The 25,491-nt window shown below is 41.7% G+C and overlaps 2 protein-coding genes across 2 annotated transcripts; both read right to left on the reverse strand.

Annotated features, from left to right (window-relative positions):
* Nucleotides 1-607: 607 nt before the first annotated feature.
* ubap2a (ubiquitin associated protein 2a) lies at nucleotides 608-15,727 on the reverse strand. Its single transcript, XM_079242866.1, has 27 exons — nucleotides 15,706-15,727; nucleotides 13,191-13,327; nucleotides 12,808-12,885; nucleotides 12,536-12,646; nucleotides 11,100-11,259; nucleotides 10,907-10,987; nucleotides 10,761-10,824; nucleotides 10,126-10,223; nucleotides 9,961-10,019; nucleotides 9,805-9,875; nucleotides 9,563-9,728; nucleotides 9,198-9,465; nucleotides 8,784-9,088; nucleotides 8,470-8,702; nucleotides 7,338-7,620; nucleotides 6,448-6,487; nucleotides 5,916-6,090; nucleotides 5,697-5,748; nucleotides 5,128-5,443; nucleotides 4,930-5,021; nucleotides 3,009-3,059; nucleotides 2,804-2,897; nucleotides 2,305-2,721; nucleotides 2,072-2,176; nucleotides 1,917-1,984; nucleotides 1,517-1,708; nucleotides 608-1,396 (listed from the first exon to the last, which is right to left on the reverse strand). The coding sequence occupies exons 2-27, from the start codon at nucleotides 13,284-13,286 to the stop codon at nucleotides 1,301-1,303; spliced, it is 3,771 nt and encodes a 1,256-aa protein (XP_079098992.1). The 5' UTR covers nucleotides 13,287-13,327; nucleotides 15,706-15,727; the 3' UTR covers nucleotides 608-1,300.
* Nucleotides 15,728-16,065: 338 nt separating this feature from the next.
* On the reverse strand, nucleotides 16,066-25,196 carry dcaf12 (DDB1 and CUL4 associated factor 12). Its single transcript, XM_079241964.1, has 9 exons — nucleotides 24,846-25,196; nucleotides 22,890-23,180; nucleotides 21,806-22,084; nucleotides 19,854-19,914; nucleotides 19,532-19,725; nucleotides 19,290-19,355; nucleotides 18,914-19,076; nucleotides 17,996-18,174; nucleotides 16,066-17,858 (listed from the first exon to the last, which is right to left on the reverse strand). The coding sequence occupies exons 1-9, from the start codon at nucleotides 24,903-24,905 to the stop codon at nucleotides 17,700-17,702; spliced, it is 1,452 nt and encodes a 483-aa protein (XP_079098090.1). The 5' UTR covers nucleotides 24,906-25,196; the 3' UTR covers nucleotides 16,066-17,699.
* Nucleotides 25,197-25,491: the final 295 nt, after the last annotated feature.

Here is a 25,491-nt window from a genome sequence, read left to right on the forward strand (position 1 = left end):
AGAAAGAAATCCCGTTAGTAGACAGACTGGGACAATCTGCTTTCCAGTTGTTTAGGTTGAGATGCTGTACTGCAAAAAACACGAAGCTGTCACATTAATAATTTGAAGCCTAAACTTACCTTTTAATAAAAGTTCATAACCTTTTTTGTTATAAACTGTTTACACCAGAGCTTCCCAGTCAGGGGTGTCCAAAGTCGGCTGCCCTGCAGGTTTATCATGTATTCCTGCTTCATGACACCTGACTCAAATAGATCCAACAGCCTAAAAACTGTTTGAGCAGGGACACATTGAAAACCTGCAGGATTGAGGCCCTCCAGGACCGGAGCTGGACACCCCCTGTTCTAAGCCCTTCTGAGTACGGCTGTTTTAATGCCTCAGCAAGCCGATTCATTGAGCGTTACAAGGTCATGTGGTCATTAGCCAGAGTGGATATCGAGCTTGAACGGATAATCAGTCCCGAACATGACAGATTTATTTAATTATCTAAAAAATTAACCTTTCTAGCATATGTGCTTAACTTTCCTCCACTAATAAGTCTGAGCTTCCATTTAAACGTAACAATGCTCGAGTGCTGCATGTGCATCAAATTACAGGTGGAAAAGACGGAAACTGTTGATAACTTTTAATTTGGACAACAAGGATTAAACCAATGTTAAAATGACATCAAATCCAAGGCCTGGCTGGTTAAAACCAACCAACTAGTAAGAATTCAGGAATGAGAGACAAATGCAAGGAAAGGAGGAGGGAAAAAAAAAAAAAAAAAGTCAAGCTATAAAGTCACCCTCAATATAAGGATTCACAGATGTGGGAGACCAAAAGTTACAAAAACATATTTTTTTTCTAAAATAAAAAAAGGCCTTTGCCGTGAAAATGATGTGTATAATCTATGTACATCATTCTCAGTTCATGTATGCATACAAAAAAAATCCACATCACAAGATGCTTGTGTTCAAGTATATTCACCAACTTCATCGCCACGATTTAGCATTCTCATCTTCCCACGTTTTCTTGAAATAAAATGTCCTTCAAAATAAAAACAATGCAGAAAACCACATTTTATGTCCTACCAATACATATATACTGTATAAATACATAAATATATTTTACATACAACAGCCATAAATTTGAAAAGGGGATATACAGAGCAAAGGGGAGGGGGGTGGTAGTGTGTGTTTTAGCTTGTATTGTAAAATGGTTTGTCCCTCTGTGATCTTGTCAGTCATATCCGCTGAGAGTGGTGGCCTGTGCTGGTGTGTGTCCATGCATGTTCACGCACACACACATCGCAGAAACAGCCGTCTCAGTTGGCCCAGTAGGGGGAGCTGCCGTAGCTCGACTTGTTGACTTGGCTCTTTTGCTGCAGGCTGCTGGACTGGCCCCGCTGGCTGGGACCCCCCTGAGTGACGACAGCCAACAAAATCTTTCAAATATGCAGATTTGCAAAAAAAAAAAGAAAAAAAAAAAAGCAAACTAAACGGTTAGGTGTAGTTTGGGGAAACTGCTGTTAGTGCATCACCTGTCCATCCTGAGCGAGATGGTGGTGCAGCAGCTGTGAGTGCGGTTGCTGGTGAGGCAGGATGTGGAGGAACGGGGCAGGTGCATAGCCTCCGGGAGCTGCTCCAGGGTTCAGGGGCCCTGGACCCCCAAGCGCTGATGGCAGGCTAAAGGGAGGTGGGGTCCCCGCATGGAAACCCTGCTTATCAAAAGACTGCAGTGAAATCAGAAGGAATCTATTAGTATAAATGTTTTTCTGAGCATTTTAAACGAACATGGTTCATTTCATCTTCATATTGTTGGAAGTGTTGCTGGTTTAAGATGCTGCTTGTCTTGAAGAGATTTTTAGTCTTAAAAGGGTTTAATCCTGGTCAAATAAAGGTTTAATAATAAAAAGAGGGTTGAGGTATGCGACACGATACCTGGGTCTTATTGTAAACACTTCCACTGATGTCTGGCACACCGGAGTTACTGGATGTTACTGAGACTCCTGGCAGAGAAGCAGAAATATTTCCATCTTTGAGTTCAACTGGAATAAAATGTGATGAAGAAACACAGAAACTGGGTTTCTTTGTACCTTTCCCAGGCCCTGCAGCTGCAGATTTGGCTTGTGCCTGTGATGAGGAGTTGTACCCTTTACTGTATTCCACTCCCGCTGGGCCTGCTGTCAGCTCCTCATACCCTGCAGAACAACACAATCCGCATAAAACACCAACACACACACACACAACGTCTCCTCCAATAAATCGCTAAAACAATGAACAGATGTTTCTACGCGAGTTGAAAAGCTCTAATGAAACTCTTCTGAACCTGAGCTGAAGGTGTGCTGGCCGTAACCGCTGGGCTGCTGCTGCGCCTGCTGCTGGAAGGGGCTCGCTGACGGGTTTCCCAGGCCGAGGCCCATGCTGTGTTGCTTGGCTGAAGCTGGTCCAGGGCCTCCGGGAGGAACAAACATGGTGGGCCCATACTGGAAGGCAGCAGCGCTGGGTACGGCGCCGGGCACTCCGGGGTAGTAAGGCAGGCCTGTGTAGCTGTAGCCTGGTGGCAGAAAGGCCTGCTGACTGCTGTGGTGCTGCGGCTGGCCCTGGGGCTGAGGCTGGGCCTGAGGAGGCTGAGGCTGGGCCTGGGTCTGTCCTTGGCTTTGAGCCTGGGGAGGCTGCGGGGTGGCCAGGCTGGTAGGAGGTGCTGGGGAGGTGGAGTCATTCCTGCCAAACTTTGTGACTTCACCTGAGTCGCAGTGGAAAGAGTTCAGGTGAGAAAACACATCTTGGTTTGTGAGAATTAAAGGCAAAGACCTAACATGCTTTACCTGAGTACGGGTTGTTGGCTAGGCTCCCGTCTCTGCCAGAGAGAGTCGCCGTGGGGCCTGGGAATGTGATTCCATAGTAATCCTGCAAAGAGGGCTGAAGAAACAGAAGAGGATGAGAGGAGCAGCAATCCCCCCCAACAAGCACACACACCTGTGTGAGAATCACGGCGCTTCTATGTTCAGAAGTCCTAAAAATATGGCTTACCATTGGCAGTCTGGACTGGAGCATGTGGAGGTCTTCATAGCCGTAGATCTGCTGCGAGACACAGAGAGGAAACAAACTCAGAGAACAAAACAACTAGTTCAGCCTCAAGGTTTAACTAAGCAGACAAGCTTCTCAAATGACAAGAATCACAGCTGCTAGTCGGCAACAACTCATTCAACTCGGCATCTTCTTTCTTCACCACATCCTGTTGCTGGGAGGAAACATGTTTCTCTTCTTCAGAACGGTGACATTACTGGTCTGCACCAAGCAAACCAAACAAATACATGTTGTTCTGAACCAAGAACTTCTGAACCCCGGCAGTAAACAGTGTGATTACCAAAGCCTGGGTGGGCAGCGGTGAGCCATCATCTTTGTGGAAGCAATAAAGTCGTGAATGATCTTGAAAGTGTGATAAAATCAGGGGCAGGATGTTAAATAGTGAAAGAAACGATCTTTACAGCCTCCTGGTATCAGAACTGAAGTGCTCTGTATCTTTAATGAGATGAAGGTAAGCAGAAAAAAACAAGCGTTTCCGTTTTACAAAAGAACAGAAAGACTAATCAGGTTGAATGATCTCAGACTTGTTGCAAAGAGATGAACTCCTCAGGGTAAGAAGAGCAGCAGTCCAAATGCTGCCCCCATCATGCCTGATGCTTCCTGCAGCATCGTCATCCCAGGTTGCTTTGTCAGATCAGTGGCAGATTTAAGAGATTCAGGGCCCCAGGCAAAGGTAGGTATGGGGCCCCCATGGTAAATATTGCACTTTCTACTCCACTGCTGTATATAATTTGCATTGCTAACAAACAGGCAGTGTAAAAGTCTCTTTGCTGACTGAGAGGACCGTGTACAATGACAGGGAAGGGTTGCTTCACTCGATGGTACGAACTGATCATTTATTGTGACGAGTCATTCTTTAAGTTACAGATCAACTCACTGACCGCATCACAAACACACAGGTCACATTAGGTATTAGTGCGCGGCCCTATATACCTGAAGAAGGGGCCCTGAGACACATAATATAATAATCATTCTGCTGACAGTTTAGCGAATGCATTTTAATCAAAAACATAATTTGTTAGTAAAAAGTAACTAAGTAATAAATAACCATAAGTGTATGACAAGTTTTATGGGGCCCTAAAGAACTGGGGGCCCAAAGCAACCGCCTAGTTTTGCCTAATGGTAAGTCCGCCCCTGGTCAGACTCCAGTCCTCGAGGGTCGCTATCCTGCAGGTTTTTGTCGTCTCCATGCTCCAGCACACCTACCCAAATCCATAAATATGTTGACAAGAAGCTGCTGGATCCATTTGATGTGAATCGGCTGTGTTGGTAGAGGGAAACAACATTTACCTGCTGGGTACCGGCCCTCGAGGACTGGAGTTTGACACCCCCGCTTGGTCAGGTCCAGATTCTGAATCGCTATCTGACCCAAAAACGAGGTGAGCTGAACATGAAGCAGCCAGGTTTTATGGATATTTGTCTTCCCAGATGCTGTTCCAGGTGACGATGCCAGGACACACACGGCTCAAACTGTTTCGGAGGGGTTCAGAACACACGATCCAGCCACAACAGAGTCCAGATCTTTACTCCATGACGACATGAAGAGGTGACTTTAAGCACTTGTGTGCTGTAATCAAAGCTAAAGATGTTCCAATAAAATATTCGTTTTCTGAACGTTTTAGGAGTAAACAGAGATTTTTGTTCAGCTCTTAGTGAATCTAAAAGACCTGGTGGACAGCTTCTGAGGTTTTAATTGGTCTTATTGTTCCAGCTGAGCTGTCTGTTAGCTTTCAATCATGATTCTTCTGCTTCCATTTTCCCGTTTACATCAATCTTGTCCTCGTGTTTGTTGGGATAAAACCTCACAAATAATTCACTGATATGAAAACACACCAACAGCTGTAGGTCATGATGATCCACTTACTGGGTAAGCAGGCAGCAGCCCCCCGGGCCCCATGATATACTGGTTGGGCAGTAGAGGAGGAACTCCCTGGGACAGGTTAGGAGGAGCTTTACCTGCAAACACGATGGCAACTGAATGATCACTCATGCATCCAGACCTACATGACTCTTAAAAGACAAAACAATAACTGAACATTCCCAGAGTCAGGTGTGCATGTACCAGTGGAGGAGAGCAGGGGTGTGGTCCTGGGGGCAGAGAGGTTGGATGTGGCAGTAGCTCCATTGGAGCCAAGTCCCAGCGCTGTGCTGGTGGCGATGGTGGCAGCGGAGTGAAGCCCACTCGTGCCAGTAATACCGCCGACTGTGCTGCTCATGTTGCTGCCCATGCTGGGCATGTTGGTCAGGTGGCTGATGCTGCTGCTACTGTTGCTGCTGTTGTGGGCTGAGTGGAGTGACGAGGCGGGGGGCTGCGATGAGGTGTACGAGCCAGACGAAGGAGCCAGAGAGCTCACGGTGCTGCTGTCAACACTGGTATACTGAAGAGGAACACATAAAACAAGTGACTTTGATATTTTTTTTTTATGTGTTGTGGAGGAGAAGGGAAACACAACGTGTTTTTGTGGCTTCTGGGTTTATTTCTATATGATCCTATATGCAAAACTATGCAGCTTTAAACTTCAGTGTGGTGCACAGTGCACCCCCCCCTGCTGGTCTCTGGATATTTTTACACTGGACAAGCTCTGATGAGGTGCTAAAACGTCACGCTGGGGGAAATAAACATGTACTCACGGTGAGAGAGCTGGATCCCAGAGCTGAAACTGACGAATGACTGCTGACATGGCTGTGAAGCAAAGAGAGAGCCATCAGTGACACATCACAAGTTCTGAGCCTTTCATTTAGCCTTTCCCTTCCCTGACTGATCCAGCCAGCAAAAGAAGTGAAAAAGTTCTACATTCAGAGCCAGTAGCAGCTTCACGGTGTTGAACACAGAACGACCAGCTGCATCACCTGTTGAGTGTGTTGAGCTGGCTCGCTGAGGGCAGGTCCTGCGCCAGGTTGGACAGGGTAGCTGAACTGTGCGTCGTGAGGGTGGGGGGTAAGTGGGACGAAGGTGCTGAAGGACCGTTGGCATTGATGTTCATAGATGGCGACTCTGGCTTTGGTGTGGAAGAAGCGGCTGAAGCTAATAAAAAGGGGAAACATGTAAAGAAGTTGGATTAATGCAGAAGATGGCGGATAGTTTCACCATTTAGCCTGAAGACCTGATGTAACAGATGGACACAGGTGGCCTTCGAGCAGGGGGGTGTCCAGCTCCTGTCTTGGAGGGCCACAATCCTGCAGGTTTTCAATGTATCCGACCTGCTCAAACACTCAAATTAATGAGTCAAGATCCATTTAATTTGAGTCAGGTGTGTTGAAGCAAGGAATACATGGAAAACCTGCAGGGCAGCGGCCCTCGAAGACCGGCTTTGGACACCCCTGCCTTCGAAGGCGTGTCAGGTGAAATAAAAAGAAAAATAAAGTGGTCATAGATACATACTGTCTAGAGCAGCAGATGTCCTTACACCATTCAGACCATTCTGGCAATAAAAAGACAAAAAAAACCTGCTTTAATGCACTGATATAAGAACCAACCCCAAATCCATGTGGAAAACTTTAACAACTTCAGACTAATTCTGTTTAAGCTTCACCAGAAGATCATGAATCTTTTTTTAAACCAGGTTAAGAGTTTCCCAGCATGAGCTGAGGACCCAGGAACTGCGATTTTTCACAGCTGAAACGCTGCGTGGCTGTTCACAGCGGAGCAGACCGAAGCCATTTTCACACATCAACACCAGAGATGTTCCGGAGAAAATGTGCTGACTTAATTAGTGTGTACTTCTCCTGGAGTTGCTGTTCACAACATGTGTTTCACAGCAGGAGACTTCCTGCTGATGATGTGCTCTCACAGCTGGATATGAAAGAGAGGAAGCACAGGGGAACGTCTTGTGTAGGGTGCACAGGCCGCGATGCAGCAATCGCTGCGTTGCCTTTAAAGCACCGAGCTTTCAAGTTAACTTCACTCGTGCATGCATCCTGGGATCAGTTTATAATAGTAAAGAGTGGAAAAGTAACGTCCAGGTCAGCAGACATGAAGAATAAAGCAGTAACTCTTGCTCACTCGCTCTTTCATTAACTGGCAGTAAATTCTCCAGAAGATGCGTTGCCATGTTTGAGCATCGTTTTGCTTGCTGATCTTCCAGAGATTTTACTGGGGGTGTAGGTGGAAAATCTCCACGAGGGGTCTGGTGCAAATAATGCAGGCCTTTGCATTTGCACATACCGCCCCTCCAGAACATCACCGGAACATTTCACAACTCCTGTATGTGAGAAAACAGCTCAGCTGAAGTATGTCCCAATAACTCTTTAGATGCTGTTATGTCTACTCACCATCACTGGCCCCGTGACCTCTTTGCTCTGCGAGAAGGCCAGTCTTGTGTGAGGGGGCATGGTCCCATCGTAGCTTCCCCCCACTGATGTGAAGGGGGAGGAGGAGGGTATGGAGGAGGAGGTGGTTGAGGTTGTTGAAGAGGACGATGGAGGGTTGGCGGAGCTGGCTGTCCCTAATGAAGGAGCGAGACTAGACAACGCCACGGAGGAGGAGTGATATACTGGCTCTGATGAGGAGAGGGGTGAAGGCAGGGCAACGGAGAGAGGGCTGCCCAGTGACTCACTGCAAGGCACCAGGAGAGAGAGAACACATGTGAGATGAAAATAGGTCATATGAGAAGCCAGCGATATAAAGAAGTGCTGATGTAAAAGTCAAGCTGTTTTATTGTTCTTAATTTTGCATTGTTAATCTTTCAGTTGTACCATTTCCTATTTTGCATTTCAATTCATGTAAATCAGGGGTGCTCAATACGTCAATCGCGATCTACCAGTCGATCGCCAAGGTACTATTGGTAGATCGCATGATAATAGGATTTGATCCAGTCTTATCAAAACAATCTGTTTTACCTGCAACAAAAAAACGCAAAGGTAGCAACTGTTCGCTTCACGATTTTCCGTGTTAACGACGGCCACCTCAAATGTCCGACCAATCACACGATACTTCATGGAGCCCCGCAAGAAAAGTTCGCCAGCCCGATGTGTCGTGAAATGTCTTCAAACACGTCCGTATGTAACAAGCTTTATGTCACTGTCGGTCACTGTGCATGCTCAAACAACGGCGCTAAGTGCAGCAAAGCTAACAAGCTAGTCAGATAGTTCCAATTTTTCGCTTTTCAATTCAGTTCAAATCATCAGAGTGAACTCGGGTAATGTAAAAGAAATGTACATAGTTAATTATGTTTTGTTGTGCAGCATATGTGGTTATGCAACATATTTCAACTTAAGTTTTAAAAATCCTCAATATATTTCTCAATAATTATATGGGTAGATCATTTTGACTGGTCATTTCATTAGTAGCTCGCAGGCTGAAAAAGTGTGAGCACCCCTGTTGTAAATATGTGTATTTTGGCCGATGAAGTGACGTTCTTGCATTATTCTAAAATGACGGAGCTGTCCTCAGCATTGACGGTACCTTAGTGGTTTCGAGTACAGGCTTGTCTGGCTCTGTGACCCTGGTCCTGATGCAGATGGCGCTGGGGCAGGTGCAGGTGCAGGTGTGGACTCCCTGGATACTGCACCCACACAATTGTCCACGGCTCCAAACTCTGGCAAAGCTGACTCAGAGCCGAAGTCTAGCGCTCCAAACTGCAGATTCAGCCCCGGGACATCAGCTGAGCCAGGCATTTCCACTGCTGTGGAGGGGATCTGATTGAAAAGAAGTTATCTAGTTTTAAATCTTCAAAACAGATAAATGTTCGTCTGAGTGTGACTGCATCCTTTCCATACCTTGGATGCAGGAGGTATCCTTCGTTTGGGGCCTTTGAGCTGCGCCCGTTGCTGCTGTGGCGTACTGCTTCCCTGAGGATCCAGCGCTGCACCAGAGGCAGGAGGTTTAACAACGCCAGCAGCCATCACCGGACCGGCCTGTGCTGGCGTGCTGGTGTGTTGGGGAGCAGGCGATGCTGAAGCAGGGGGTGCGTGTTGCTGTGATGGAGGACTGGGCTGACGTGCCAGAGGCAAAGAGGGGCCCGTGTGCCTCTGAACCAGCTGGCTCAGCACAAGCGAAGGTTCTGGCTGCAGCCCAAACTCACCTGCAGAGGCAGAGGAAGGAATTTAAACAGGTGCGGTGATAATAAACGAGCCTGCATTAATGCAGAAACTGTCATACCTTCAAGCCTGAACAATGACCGATGTACTTACGACTGAATTGTGAAGACAGTGAGGTGGTGTTGGAATCAGAAGCCTTCATATCCCAACTAGAGGAAGATGGAGGAGGTACAGGTCCTCCGGGACCGGGCAATCGACCGATGGAGGTGTTGCTTCCTTGGGTGGAAGGAGGGGCTGTCTGAGATGAAGGCAGCTGACCCAAGCCAGGACCCTTCAGCTGTTCCAGTATCTGAGCTCCAGCACTCGGCGGAGGCCTCTTGGCCTGGCCCAAGTCCCCAAAACCAGCTCCCAGAACTGATGACTGCCACAAAGGAGGATAGAAGGAGTCATCCATCTTTCTACTTATTTGTGTTATGAACGATGCATGTAGGAACAAAAAGAATACGTTGTATTTGTACCAGAGCAGCATGTGCATAGCTTGTGCTGCTGGTGGTGCTGCGACTGGGGGGCGGCTGCTGGTGATGGTGAGAGTTAGTGAAGACCAGACTATGAGTGGAAGAAGAAGAAGAAGGTGGTTCTCTTCCCCCAACCCCAGGTTTCTGCAGCAGAGAGGAAAGGTCCAGACTAAAAAACACAAATGAAGATCTGTTATTATCAGCTTCAAAAAGACCAAGTCAATGTGTTAGTGAATCATAAATACCTTTGCCCAGGTGCGATATGGTTCTCAGCAGCAGGTGCACATGAAGGGGTGAACACTTTGGTCTCTGAGAGCTGCACAAGTAACCGACAGAAGTGTTAAACAAAAATATCCATACGTAGCTAACTCACAGGCTTCTGTTGTAAAGTCCCAACTCACACTGACGTCCTCACTCCAGTCCTCAGCCGCCCAGTCTTCCAAAGTATTCCTCCAGGCAACTGGATGACAACGTGGAGTTTATGTAAACAACACACAAGGGTCACAACAAGGACACAAACAGCCTCATTCAGAAATCTTAAGTAACACTGGCCAGCTGGATCTCACCTGTCCCATCTGTGCTGTTGTTGGCCACCGTGTCCCAAACCTCTGTTTGTGTTGTCCCAGTTCCAGCCTCCGAGGTATAGTCAGCAGGGTTGAAGGTCCTGGCGAGGATTGAGCAGAAAAAAGACAGTGTTGAGGCGAGGCTGAGAATGGTTAAGGTTCAGTTTGTCTGATTCTCTTCCCAATAAACTTTATCTCCAGTTTCACCGTTAAGCTTGTACTGGGCATTGCTACCGTAAGATGACAAACATCCAGCTGCGTTTGGATTCTACGAAGCAATAGTTTAATAAGAATCCGCGCTGAGGCTTTCTCATAGGAAACCTCACACGCTCAAACCAAACAAGGCCGCTTGGACTTTGGATTTCTGAGCTTTGTGTAGCAGCTTTGTTCAGCTAAATTTTACTGGAATGAAAAGAAAACTGAAAGACAGATAATCTTTTAGGAACAAAAACAGTCGCAGTCGAAAGTTTGGAGACACTTTCCCAATAAATCCAATGGTCCAAAGTGTTTTCTTCAATTAGTTATGACACAAAAGTTCCATTTATTCATAACTAATAAGTATTTTGCAGAATGGGCAGACAAAATGTCTGACTCCTGGGAGTATTTCATGGAAGAGTCGGTGTGTGTTGCCAGCATACCCCATGCCCTGGGCTGAGAACCTGCTCCCTGTTGGGGCTTTGCCTCGACCTCGAACTCCAGATCCTTTAGAACATCCACATTAAAGTCAGGAACACACACTCTGCTACTTGGCATGCAGCGATAGCTGCACTGAGCTCCTGCCTACCTCTGCCACCTTTGACCCTCCGACCTCGGTCTGAACTTCTCTCCAGAGCCGTCACCTCCACGCCATTCTCCTCTGGACGTGCTGCTTGTGCACAAATGCACAGATGAAATTAGAATCGAAAGAAACAAACTACATGACCAAACATGTAGAGAGGCAAGAGAACAAAACTGATGTTAAGTCAAGACCCCCTCACCCTGTCGGGTCCTTTGCCCCTTGCCTTTCCGGTTCGCAGCGGCACGGCCCTTGCTAGCCTCCCTCTCGCCTTTCTTCTCTCTATTCTCTTTATTCTCCTTGCTTTCTGATGGACCCTCCTTCACCAGGGGCTTCTTTTTCCCCACCGTTTCCCATGAGGTCTGCACACAGAAGAGACCAGAGTAACAGATATGCTAACAAGCTAATCAAACAGGAATAACAGCAAGGCTGATAAGTTGGTTGCTAATCTTGCTTGGAAACAAAATTCCAGCAGTACAATAAAATAATCGGCACTTGTTATGAAATCATTTCAACTAAATTTAAACGTAAGTATCTTGCTAACAGGTTGTAGGAAATTTTACACCAAATTTATTGAGACATTAAAAAACATGTAGGAATACACAGAATGATGTGATGCCAGCATTTCTTGACCAACAAGTGTGTCTATACAGCTGTGTTATGTAACAAAAACACATAACGGTAACTATTAAAGCTCTCCACTGGAAGACACTGACAATGAAATGTGATCTCAGATTGCAATCAGGGCATAAAACAGCATTTAAAATAGCATGCTGATTATAACTGATGCACCATATCAATAAGTGCATTATTTATTAAGTGATCTACTCTACTTTAGTGCTCTTACAGCTGAAGCCAACACAATAGCTCATCTTTGGTGATGACGGAAGAGCAGAAACAATCAGCGATTTGCAATAGCAATTATGACAAAAGTCTTTTTTCAGGAAATAACTAGTTATTTAGTTCTTTTCTAGTGGTTTTTTTTTTTGTTTTAATCTTATTTATTAGTTTGTTTCCATTTCAACAACCTAGGCAGTTCTTTGGCTCGCTGCCACGCCACTCCTTGTCATCTGAGCTGCTTGGTTTCGCTCAGAAATGCTTCCTGGGACACTCACTTAGACACCAAAGTACAACAAAGCCCAAGTGTGTGCCAGACATTTTCCTGTTTGAATCTGCATCCTGTGCAGAACAGTGGAAGGACAGTGTGCATCATCACCTAACCTCTAACAAGACATGCAGAAACACACTCGTGTTTACAGTCATTATGACTAAACTTTGTCCAAAAAGTTCCTCTCGTGTTGCTTTTTTCTTTTTTTTTTTGACAGCATCTTGTTTTCAAAGTTACTCATTTGGTGAGACTGAGGATTTGTTTTGGGCGAGTCTGCACTACTTACAGCTCTAGATGGAAAACAGGGACAGCATTGTGTGGCAACCGAGAGAGGAAACTAAACTAGCATAACAACATATTATATTGATATAATTAGTTCTATTTAATTTTGCAATCTCCTTCAAAATTGTATTACATAAAAGAAAATGTAATATACTGTACATTCCTGAAACGGCTAAATAAATCTGGTCACATTATATGAATGAGTGAATCCATATTACTGGAAATAAAATGAACAAACTGTCACTTGCCATGTCTGAGGTGCTCTCCAGGAGGAAATTGATGGCTCTGCTGACATCCTCATTGCAGTCATGGAGTGCAACCATGCACTCATCTTGGTTCTTCCCAGTAACTTCCATCAGCTGGGAAAGCAGCAAACACAGATATTAGATGCATCTATGCCTGAACGAGTCATGAAAAATACTAAAACTCCACAACAAAGATGTGTTAAGAGATAAGGATTAAATGATGCTCTGCCAGACATCAGGCTTGCGCTGCTTGCTGAATATTCAAGCATTCTCACCTGGTTAACTTTGTCCTCAAAGTCAGCATCATTCTTGTCATAGATCATCTGGGCAAGTCGGATCTGCTCCGCAGTAGCCTGTAACACATAACAGAGTTAAACAAAATATGTATAAGGCATAAAGGAGGCAGGAAACTTCTAGCAAGGCTTTGATTGTGGGAAATTGGTGACATTGGAAAAAAACACCTCCTATTGTCCTTTAAAGCGGCTGCGTGCTGAGTAGCTGCAGTCAAAACAAGAAAAAAAAATCCTTTTCAATACTGATCACTGCATAATGTGTGCATTGTTGGCAATGGTGGTCATGTGTCCATTAGCGTTTTGTTTTGAGGTGTCTGTCTCTCAAAGGAGAGTGTTTCTATATTTACGTAGCTGCGGTGGCTCACCTGTATTTGTTTCTGCGGTTGTGATGTGTGAGTGACAGCTGGCAGCGCTTTCTCCCGAGGGCCCCGGGCCTTGTCGCTGCCCAGCGAGCTCATCATATACAGTATATACAAAACTCTGTATGTACAAATAGAAAAACCTATGAAAGAAAAACATGAAAGGATGAGTTAAATAGACTGAGATAATTAGCACACTGCCTATATTGTTGTTTACAAATGAGCCGAAATACTTTCACTCGTGTGTGTGCACAGAACTTCAAAAGCGCTTATGTTTTGAGCCAAAGCCTTAAAGCCAAATAATGAATTCTGGTTTTGTGGAATCTGTAAGTCACACAGTTGGACTGGTGACGCAACAGCTTTGCTGAAAATCTGGGTCAAGGAGGAAGAGCAACCCAGTGTCCTCTTACAACCAGGCAGACCACAGTGTGTGAAACAGGACAAATACGACACACCCTGACCCCACATTCAATCCTGTTGCTGGATTAGACTTTCAATGTATGCTACAGTTGTGCTCATATTTATTCATCCCCTTTCATTAAAGAAGGAAAAAAACAGCTGCCTGTAAAATAAGCTGAAATTGACTAAAGTAATAATAAAAAATGTTATGAAAATCATGACATTATTTTCTAATTCTGGCTCAATAGAAATATTTTTCTTGAAAAGCAAACAAATTAGATCATTCATTGCATATTACATCACTCATAAACTAATATTTAGTTGAACAATTCTTTAATGTTTCCGCTACAGTCAGGTGTTTTCTGTTCCTCTCAGTCAGACTTCTGCACCTGTTGACAGGTATTTTGTCCCACTGTTCAACAGAAAAGTGCTCTAATTAGTCCAGGACCAATTTGTTTGTTTGTTTTATTTTTCTTTCTTCAACTCAATTAAATGAAAAAACAGTGTCTTATATTACTAACTTATATTTTTGCAAATTTTTAGTTATTCCTTTTTTAAGTCTCCAGTTATTTGAGTGACTGTTGTAAATTAAGCCTTTTCTTTAATGAAAGGAGATGAATACATATGAGCACAACTGTATATACATTGTCAAATGCGCTGAAATAATGTGTTTGACAGCAGAGTCCAATAAAATTAAAACATTAATGCAAATGAGGATAAATACCCCAAAAAGCATGTTTTTAACTAGTAACACTTTAAAACATATAGTCACACCACACACTAGGTTGTAGTTACATTTAAAAGAAAGCTTATAGTATAGCCAACAGATATGCCCAATACTTTTTATTACAAACTTGGCATGTAGTGTAAATCACAGGAAAAAGAAAGGATATCTCCATTGACCCATTTGAGACATGTCAGAGAACAATAGCGTCAAGCTTTAAGCGACCGAGTGACGTCAGCAAACGCAGAGCGTTCATTGGCTACTGAACGGAACAAAGCTACGACACGGAGCAGCCTTAAAGCTTTAATACATATTCAGTCTAACATATTTATACGTGACATCTGGAATATATATATGTGTGTGTGTGTGTGTGTGTGTGTGTGTGTGTGTGAGTGTGCATATTCTGTACATGACTGAAGCATATTTTATACTGTAATAAATATACGTACATATCGGCGTATCGACGGTCTTCCACAAACAACAACATGACATTCATTGACTACCTAAATCTCAGTTATCACTTTAAATTTGGCATTAAAAATTACCACCTAAACGTTCAAATACATACGAAACCTAATTAATTATTGAAAAAAGTCGTCTGACAGGAGCTGGTAAACTGTTTAATAACCATGTAGTATTTAATTAATAAAAGAAGCGCATTGTTTTTAAACAATGCTAATGTTAGCCTGTTGTTGTTGTTGTGCTACTTATTTCTTAAGACATGAAATTACTCTCCGACTCTTAATGTTCAGTAATGGTCTGTTAATAATAATAATAATAATAATTATATATATATATATATATATATATATATATATATATATATATATATATATATATATATATATATATATATATGAGATTTTAGTGACACCTGTATATATTTTACTCTGACCGACTTTGTGTTGTTGATACTGTGGACTCCTTTGTCCTCGCTAGCTTCAAAGTTAGCATTTTTCTGCAATGCTGACACTAGTGGCCATGCTAGCGAGCTAACGATGCTATCTAAATCTGATCCAAATTGCTAGCCAAAGGCCATTAAACTGTCTTCCTAAAGTATTTTAGGTATTTAGAACGTAATAGTAATTTAACTACAAATGTAGTTAAATGATACATGTAGTCAAAATGTTTAACTAAATGCTAATCAGCTAACAATAAAGGTGTATAAAATGTATAGAAAAAGAGGCCTCGCAGCGCACAATCCCATCCCGACATTGCTCGCCGGGAATCAAGACAACAGAAAAACTGCGAAAGACATCCTTCAAATTCTAGTCTAAGCGGAGCAGAGAAGTAAGCCGCCAACTGCTACACCGAATACGCAGTTAGGTATAGTGTTATCAGGAATCGAAATACTCAAAGTAAACTTGAAAAAGATTAGGAAAATGTGTTTTTTATTACCTGCTAACACGCTTCAGTCGGCCAGCAGCAGACAAGATGGTCACGTGACGCGCTGCCGCGGTGGATGCTCCTCTCGTCTCAGGTCAAACGCTTCTCACTGAGTTTCCTCTTATTTTTACCATTAACGTTAAAAGTAATCAAATGTGCACGATTGATCAGAAATATGTTCATCTCTTTGTTAATATATAAACGAAGTTATCGTTCTGCTTCTAAAACGACTTAAACTTGTGATAAACTCGCCTTAATTCAAGAGGAAAAACTTCATTCTGGATTGATAAACACAAACACAAAGAAACATTACATTAATATACATTTTATTTGTATTATTTACTCATTTTAAAGAATGAAATCTTTCCCCAGATGTTAATATCTTACAATATCCTGTTTCAGTCATTTGTAAAAACATTCACAGGTGTGTATAAAAAAAAAACTGTATGACCAAGTAGACATATTAATCCACACTTTCCCAGACATATACATCAAATGTATGCAATTGTCCTTATGCATTTTACACATACATATACACATTTATATATAAAATACACTTTAAAGTGTTGGCTATTTGTTCAATAAGTGGTCAGAATAGTTTTTTTGTTTTGATTTTTTCTCCCAATCATCATTAAAACTGGATAAAAGTTCCATGTAGAAAAGGAAAACTATGATCACCTGTGGTAGTCTTTCACAGAAAGACTTGAGGAAGGCAAAAACCCAAACTTAAACCTATCCTGCCTCTATCAAACAAGGACAAGAGCAGATTCACTACCTCCCTTGGAATTAAGAATGGGGGAAAAAAAGAGGTGCGACAAGTCCAAATGTTCTTACATCCTTTCAAGATGAAAAGATCAAACTGAGCCGCTACAATTTTCTTTTTCCTCCAGTTTCTGTGGAGGGGTTTCAGTCCAGTGATTAAAGGCTCCTTGATCTAATAATCATCATATTTGATGACACCTAATTGACAACTATAAACCTGGGATAAATTCTCTAGTAACACCAGAGGCGTTGGGGGCTGGGGGGTGCAAGCATTGGTCAAACAGAAAACACCTCCTTCAAAAGAAGCAGATAAACAACCCTAACAAACCAAATGAAGATGACAGGAAGAGGGGAAAATAAATACAAACTTAGAATATCAGCAGGGATATAAACCTGTCAAATCACACAAAAAAGCTTTTTTTTCTTTTTAGATAAAGTCAGCAGAGCAACAACACTGCATCTATCGATCTTAATGTTTTTGTTACATCATCTCAGAATAAAATGAACAGAAAGTCTCATTTTAACCCGCTCCCTTGTTTTACTTCTGGCGGGAGAAGAGAGAAGTCCTTTGTGATTGTTGCCGGCTGTCCAGCCAGTAAGTATCCGTTATCGCATGTTGAACTGCACTCCGGGTCAGTCCTTCAAAATGAATCGTCTCTTCAGTCCTTCTTCCTCTCTCCCTCTCTTTTATTGCCATCCATTTAAGTGAGAAAATGAACTTTTGGGAGGAAATTCCACAAGCTTTTCACAAGGACACTCATTTATCACAGAGGAAGCAGCGGTTAGCTCTACTCTTGCATACAAAGAAGAAAAAAACAAGCTAGCAAAAACCACAGCCTAATCCCTGCAGGTTGGGTGTAAATGTATAAACGATGTCAACATGTTTACGTTTATTCTTAATCATTTTCAGGAACTCTTCGAGATTCCTAGTGGCAGACTTTGCAGCTCATTAAATCACTGTTTGTACACTATATATAAAACCAAACCGAAGCTGAAGTGAAAGGTACTAAAGGATTATTGTAGGAGAAGGGATTCTGTGAACGGTGATACAAATATACACAGCAACGATACTTGAGGTGATGAAAGATCATGCTCCTGAGTCAACAAGTGAGCAAATCAGCGGGAATTTGTTGAGCAAAGACAGCTATGTGGGTAAACTTGTGGAAGGAGAGGGATGAAGGGACTGGATAGGTGAAGATCTGGATGAGTAAGGTAGTGACAGACTGATGGAGACATGTGAGAGGCTAGCTCCACAATCCTGCGTAGTTGCCATGAAGGCCAGAACAGAGGGGCCCACCGGCTACGAACAGCTTGGTGCCAGAGTCGTCATAGCAGTGGGTGTAGACGGCGTTGGGGAAGGAATGAATATCTGAGAAGTAACTCCTCCATGTCTCATCATGATTCTGAAAGCAATGCAGAGCAAAAATGTGATCTTACAGGAATAAAGAACGGGGTAAAAAAAAAAAAAAAAAGTACATTAGCGTGTTTAATATTTCAATAATGGAACAGTTAAATACTAAATAATAACAGAAGTGCACACCAGCCAGCCTTTCCCTGTAGTGAGCTTGAGGATGCCTTCTCCAGAGCACTTCCGATAAGCACCAGTTGGATTGAAAGGGTTCTCCAGGAATCTTTGGGCCCTGATGTCATAGAAGAGAAGAGAGCCATGGCCGGTACCCACTGTCACGATATGCTCATAGAAACTCACTGACCGGATTCCTGCATCACAGATACAAATGTTAGTGAAAAAAATACTATAAAATCTATCCTGTCCTCGTCTGGTTGCCATGGCAGTGGTAGCATCATGATTTGTTTTGCTGCACTTGAGGTGATCCGGTTCACCATCACTGATACGATGAATTTGGAAATACATCAACAAAGTTTAAAGGAAAATGTCAGGGCTTCTGTTAGTGGTATTAATCCTAAGATAAAGTAGATCAAAAAGCAAGACAACCATTTTTAATACAAAAGCTGGTCTACTAAAGAATAGCAGGGAACATTAATTTTCTGATTCTCAGACATGACTTTAATCCATAGAAGGGAAGCCCAACTGGAAGTCTTAACTTACAAATTATTACGACACAAAGGGTCACACTGTATGAAACGTAAATTCCATTTTATTTACGAAATCAGAGATGCAACGTTGATTAATTTAATTACTAAACAAACTAGTTTACTTATGTACTGGTATTTCATTTGTTTCTATTTCTACTTTTAATAAAGTCAATGGTTTAGGTCATATTCAAGCAGACATAATTATTACAGAATTAGTTACTTTTTTGTCTGGCTGACATGAAAAATACAACCTTGATGCATTATAATTTAAAATCTGAACATACCAAGTTGTTTTTAACTATGACTGAGCATTTGATGTTAAAACATGGCAGATATTGTAAGGTCAGCTACCCTCTGCTTATGTTGTTCTTTAAAAAAAAAAACACCTGTACAGATGTCTTACCACTTCCCCTTTCTCTGGAATTAACAGACTTGATGCTGTGTGTTGGCTGCCGTGGGTCCAGGAAGGAAACGTGGGCCTGAGAACCTACAGCATACACTGACCAGTCCTGTCCATATGCTAAACACACATTCTCTTTGCAGTGAGGCAGCTTGGTGGACAGTATCTGGAAAGATAGACACACGCTGTCAAAGACTCTAAAGAGTAGCTAACCACTTTGAACAAACTTTAACAACCGCAAAATTTAAGCAACATCCAATCTCAATGTCAATTTTATAAGTTAAATAAAATGCAGCATGACAGTCTGTTGGACTGCACATAGCAAGCTGAATTATTTTAGTGCAGAACAAAACATGTATTATTTGTGAATGTATTATACCTTGCACAAGTTATGCTCTGCTTTCCAGAGGTGGAAATAACCATCCAAAGACACAGCACCAAGTTCCTGGGGTTAAAAAAAGGAAAAAAAAACACACATACATTTTCCATAAAAATGGCAGATTCTCCATCTATCGATAACTGCTGGTAACAGATTATAAAGGCAAACGGAAAATGACACCAACGGAAAAGCTACTTTTTGATGACATCGTTTCCCAGCTGTTGCAACGAGATAAGTCTTACTTTATGGCTGTTGTTGAAGGCCAGAGCACGGACTTTACAGTTGTATGGGTTGGTGTATTCCTTGGGGATATCCTTGAGTGCTCGGTGGGAGATATGGGCATAGGACGGTACAGTCTGTTCATTCTGACTGCTCTGAACCTGGTTCATGACTTCCTCTGTAACCTCCCACAGACCCATAGAGCCATCTCTGGACCCTGTGAGTAAAACACACAAAGCCAGATATAAAACCTTTAAATGTATACAAAAATATATAATTACAGATAATTACAAGACTGTGTAGGGTAGCAACTTGTGACAAAGAAACCACATTATGCAAACTTACCTGATACTGCCATGTTGTCACTGATCCATGCAATAGAGAAGATCCAGTCATTGTGACCATCCTGGAAAAAATGTTTAACATCTTATTTTAGATTACTTCATTTTCATAATTATGAAAAAAAAAGTGTAATCTTCAGGTAGAAATGCTGAAAAACTTAAACAGGTTAAGCAACGCTAGCAAAATATTATAAACTGTAATATTCAACTCTTCTTGCTGAATTTCACCTGCATTGGTGGCATCCAGCATTAAATGACCTCCATTATATCCATTACATTCTTTCCCATCCAAAATGGATTCAATATACATTCAATCCATTTTACAATTCACATCAGACAACAAAGGCTGCTAGCCTGCGGATGGCTCTGTATGCTGGCAAGCACTTCAGTTTTAGCAACTTAAGCTGCATTTCAACCAACGGCCTGAAAAATTTGATTTCCTTGAAATCTGGTGCTTGAAATATAAAGAACAAAATCGTGTTAAGACATAATTAAAACGGTGTGGAAAAATCATTTAAAAAAAAAAAAAAACATTAGAAAAGAACAAAATTACATAAAATGATTAAATTAAGACAATTAAGAGCAAGCAGCAGCTTAGATAAAGAAAAATTATATCTTCCAGATTCCATGCATATGTGCACGAGAAAAGCGTAACAGCTAAATGCTGCTTGTCCATGTTATGACTGGACTCTGTCCTGTTAACAGACCAGTACAGTGATCCAGCCGACTGGAGGTGAATGCATTGACAAGTTGCACTTGGTCTTTTTGGAGACAAAACTTTGCATTCTGTTGATGTAGTTGTTGGAAGTCGGATCCAAGTCTATTAACACTCCGAACTTAAAACAAGACGGTGATCATTTTTAGATGCCACAAATAACTTTGGCAAACAACTAAATGTTTCACTGAAGTAGGAGAATCTCGAGCAAAAACAAATTCCATAAAGCGCCAAACCCAACTTGGAGCCTTTAAAGCAGTTCACAGGGCTCCCATTCGAGAAAACCTGAACAAAACACTCAATTTTCTTATTCATTATCAAGGAACTTTGCTTATTCAGGGCAGAGAAACCGGAGAGCTTGTGTGCTCCAGACTGCACTACATTCACATTAGGGGTGGGAAAACTAATCGAAAATTCAATTTTCCCAAATTTTTTGTTTAAAAAAAAAAAAACAAACAAAAAAAAAAACATTTTTTTTTTTTCCAAATTAATAAAAATAATGCATTCAATTTTTTGGGCATTTTTATTGTTTTTATTGATCTTTTTACTTGTCTTCTGGGGCATTACAGCAGCAGAATGATGGTCTGGCTACTGTGTTGGTTTTTCTTGATTGAAATCTAGAAAAATGACGAGCAAAAAAAAGTTCTGTACATTTTTTTTTTTGTTTTTAGTCTACAAAAATCAGCAATATCGAGGAATTGTGAGAATTGCAATTTAAATGGAATCGGCACCCAAAACAATGGAATCGTATTGAATCAGGACTAAAGCATATTGTTACAGCCCTAATCCACACCCAATCAGATTGGCTGCCAAAGCAACTTGTTTTATTGTCTCACAATGTGCTTTAAATCAGAAGTCAGACGCTGATGTGCTGGAATGAGCATCATCGCGCGCATGACGCGTTTTGCTTTACATCTGACTGTTTGTGTTGCGAAATAATTTAAAAGAATTACAACACAAACAGCCATGGATGGATTACAGCAGGGGTGTCCAGCTCCGGTCCTTGAGGGCCACAACCCTGAAGGTTTTCAGTGTACCCCTGCTCCAACATACCTCAGGTTAATGAGTCAATGCGCAGAACCTCATAGGCTGCAGGGTCTATTTAATTTGAGAAAAGTGCATTGGTGTATGGATACATTAAAACCCTGACGGACAGCGGTCCCTGAAGACAGACTTAAGACACTCCAGGATTAGAGACCAGAATTGCATATCGGTGAAGATGGACAGATCTAAACACTCACGTCTCCAACACAAACAGGGTCAAGTGTTGGCAGCTGGTAGATGGCTAGGCTGTTGGGGTTGTCTCCTCCAGTGGCAAGCAGTGTTCTTGAGGGGTTGAGTTCAATTGCATGAATCCCACAGCCTTGTTGGTCCAGCCGGGTGCGAGAGCTTCCTGTCGGGTGGTAATGCCGACCCGCCACCACAGTGCTGACCACCCCAGAGCCTCCATCATGACACTCCCTGTCCTTCAACATTGGAATTCGTGTTATCTGTCCAGTCAGGACATCAACGACGAACAGCTATAAGTAAAGCAAGAAAATGCTGGTTAACCCAAAACTGTACAGGAAGAACATCATGGCTCAGGAACGAGTACAGATAATCAGGTCTGTACAGCTAAGGCTCACATCATATTCCCCAAACAGGAACAGTTAACAAATAAAATAATAGATATCAGCATAATTTTAAAACTGGTAATTATATTAAAACGACTAACATTAATATTTAATAGTGATACAGGATTACTGTTTAAATTTACAGGAAAACTAATTAAATGTCTCTAAAAACTGACAATGAATTTTGTTACATAAAATTTTTAATGAGACAAGGAGATGGCTGCACTCCTCAATAGTACAGTAATGATAAATAAAACATTAATAAAACCACGTCAACTCCCTTTTCAATCATTTCAATAGCTTCGCTTCTACCAAGATCCCTTCCCACTCCCATAAAAAGTAGCCACATCCTCATGAGCCTTGCAGACCTTATTCATTTAAAGTGTGCACACCAAAAACCCAGGAAGCCACTTAAATTCATTATCTGGACTAAAATTCTGCAGTTTTTTTCCCAAACACCCCCTGCAAACTAACTTAAAAAAACCTACTGAAATGTCATCAAATAAAATACAAAATAACAAAAACCATTCAGCTAATTCATAACAGGTAAATATTAAGCTGTTTTTTTGTTTTTTTTTAGCAATTAGTCTGAATTATTTCTTTCATGTTTTTGAAAGAATGTAAAAGAAAAAAAAAAAAAGATCAAATTCTGTCTTTTATAAATGTGTATAAAATGTTATATGACAAGTCTGCAAAAAAAAAAAAGGCTCACCGTGTTGCACTTAGTTCCGCACACAACCTGCCGATGGTTGAGCCACTGCGAGGCAAACACCTTGTTGAGGCGTCCCAGAGAAAACTCCCTCTCCTTGAGAATCCCAGGGAGCCTGCCTGCTGCAAAGCCACGCAGACTTCGTTGAAGCCGCAACTCATGCTGCTGCTGAGGTCTGAACTCCCGGCCCCGGAGGGCACACACCACAGAGCGTCGACTGCACCACCACTGATGGGCATGGCGTGATGAACAAGAAACACGGCTCCGTTTGTGTGGTGCCTGACACCAGCCCAGCTGCGGAGTCAGATGGGGAAGATTATTTGTGGCAGAAATGTTTTATAAAGGTCAAAATCAATTCAGCTGTTATCAACTTTAATGTTTTAGGTAAAACAGGAGGCTCATTAGCTGGTCTGCAAATAAGTGCATCACTGAAATCAACATTAATACAAAACAAGTCTCAAGTTAACATGATCCCACTCAATTATGTAATTTAGCATCTTAGACTAAAGAAAACCTCCAACTGCAACGTCAGAACTACTAACTAGAACTAGAAGCAAGACTTTCTTAAACAGAGCAAATACATACTGATTGACTCCTCAAATTATCAACGGCTTTTTGATACCGAAAAAAATGTAACATTCACTTAAGATCTTAAAACCTTTAAAAATGGCAGCTTTAACAAATGTCATTCCAGTTCATTTTCTCACCATATGATTTTATTTTTACTCATAAAATGGTCTATTGTTGTTAATTAAGCTCTTACACAAAAGGGTTTCAATTTGTTACATAATGCGTGAATCCTAACAAATCAAACTGGACAACAAAAAATTGGCATATTGTATTGAAAAAAATCTTCACTGTATTCTAATATTTTATTAATTTGTGATCTAGTTACAAAAAAAAGTTGCCAGACATTAAGAAGGGTAGGGAGGAGTAAGGAACAACATTTTAATCTGCAATGTTCATCTGGATGTTGTTTGGTTGGTTGGGATATTAGGAGAAGCTTTTTCTTTTGTTTTGGCTCAATTGACAACCCACAAGAAATCCGCCAAGTCCAAATGTTTTTCCTTTAACTGTTTCATCCTGCCCTGATTATTCAAACCCTATTGTACATTGTTTCATAGTTCTGACCCTTGGGAGACAAAAACGTTCATTATTCTCCTGATCTAAGTAGGATTTATGTCTGCCATCTTTTTGTATTCCTTTATCATAAATGTAACTATCTCTGAAACAAAATAGGCTTCATGATATCGATCTGATTTATATCAATCCTGGCTTCATACTAATATTAAACAAATAGTGCGGTAAAACAGACCATTGTTTACACAAAGCAAGAGATTCTGACATCTGAAGATTTACACTGGCGGATATCTTTGGTGTTATATCTGAGCTTATGAATGGCTTTGTAATTCTTTATAAGGTCGCTCAATTAATAATTAGAGCCAACCAGCTGACAAATAACATGTGAGCCAATGTTGAGATTGGATAGATGTCTGTTAGCATCATAAATGTCTGTTAGCATCAATTAGCTTTATCCATTTTATTTCCGTTGTCAGTTCATGTCAGCGCAGTTATAGATAGTGATGGGAGGACTGATTTCTAACAAATAACTACCCAGCTACCAAAAAGCACAAGGCATATTTATTCTAAATAAATAAATAAATAAACAGTCCCAATAAGATGAAGTAGATAATCTTTTGGCTAACGTTAGCAATCCTATGATAACGAATTGCCGTTTGCTAAAATGTCAAGCTAACTATCTACAGGCGATTTAAACAGGAAAATTATGTATTATTATTTAAACACAAACGCTCTTTGTTAGATTTGTTTGTCACAACTGTAAAGCAACTGTTGAACAGGTAAATACAGTTCAAGCTCTACCGCTAGCATAACGTATTAGAGCTAACTCGGACTAGCATAATGCTAGTTAGCATGCTAAAACAACCGGTTTCCGCCTACCTGTTGTTGCTCCTTGGGCTCTCCTGTCTTCCTTTTCCTGCTAACTGTTTTTCTCGCCATAATCTGACACACACAGTTCCCTCACCCACATGGAGGGTAAAAGTGACGCTGGACACTGGATCATATAATGGCGATATGCTATTTTGTTCCTTGGCCCTCACTGGCAGTGTCCGACGAAGAGGAAGGGCGACCACATACGGATGAAATTGGTCAGTCACAAGCTAAGATTAAGTTAGCTTACTCCCCCCCGCCGCCTCCTAAATAAAACAATACTTCTGCTGTGGAAACTACTCAGTTTAGACACACTCGGTAGCTAAAATCTAAGAGTCCACACTCGTTTCCCTCTACCAATTCGCGTCAGCAGCAACGGCAAAAGTGTTGAGCTCTGCGCAGCCGCACTCAAATTAAACATCAACAAAAACAAGGTCGAACGGGAGCGTCGTGCGTGCTCGTTCACGTTAATTGCGTGAGAACGTTGATCTGACGACTGTTAAATTTTTTGTGGAAAAAATAAGTAATATTTAATTTATCTACAAATATACACAATATGATTACAATCAATAGATAGAAAGAAAAATAAAAACTAAGTTTTTCTGTTATATTTGATAAATGACTGGGTTTAGACAAATCCACCGAGGCTTACCTG

Source organism: Telmatherina bonti, assembly GCF_933228915.1.
Source record: "Telmatherina bonti genome assembly, chromosome: 6".
NCBI lineage: Eukaryota > Metazoa > Chordata > Actinopteri > Atheriniformes > Telmatherinidae > Telmatherina > Telmatherina bonti.

Bases quoted from the DNA above. Each gene is read 5' to 3' on its own strand.
- ubap2a (XM_079242866.1), bottom strand. From the start codon at position 13,286: ATGATGAGCTCGCTGGGCAGCGACAAGGCCCGGGGCCCTCGGGAGAAA. The intron at 10,825-10,906 runs GTAGGCAGGAGC...GATGTTCTAAAG, and splicing joins GAGGGTCAAAGGTGGCAGAG to GATCTGGAGTTCGAGGTCGA. The intron at 6,091-6,447 runs GTATGTATCTAT...CCTTTTTATTAG, and splicing joins GACATCTGCTGCTCTAGACA to CTTCAGCCGCTTCTTCCACA.
- dcaf12 (XM_079241964.1), bottom strand. From the start codon at position 24,905: ATGGCGAGAAAAACAGTTAGCAGGAAAAGGAAGACAGGAGAGCCCAAG. The intron at 19,915-21,805 runs GTGAGTGTTTAG...CATTTTTTCCAG, and splicing joins ACCCTGTTTGTGTTGGAGAC to GATGGTCACAATGACTGGAT. The intron at 19,356-19,531 runs GTAAGACTTATC...TTTTAACCCCAG, and splicing joins CCTTCAACAACAGCCATAAA to GAACTTGGTGCTGTGTCTTT.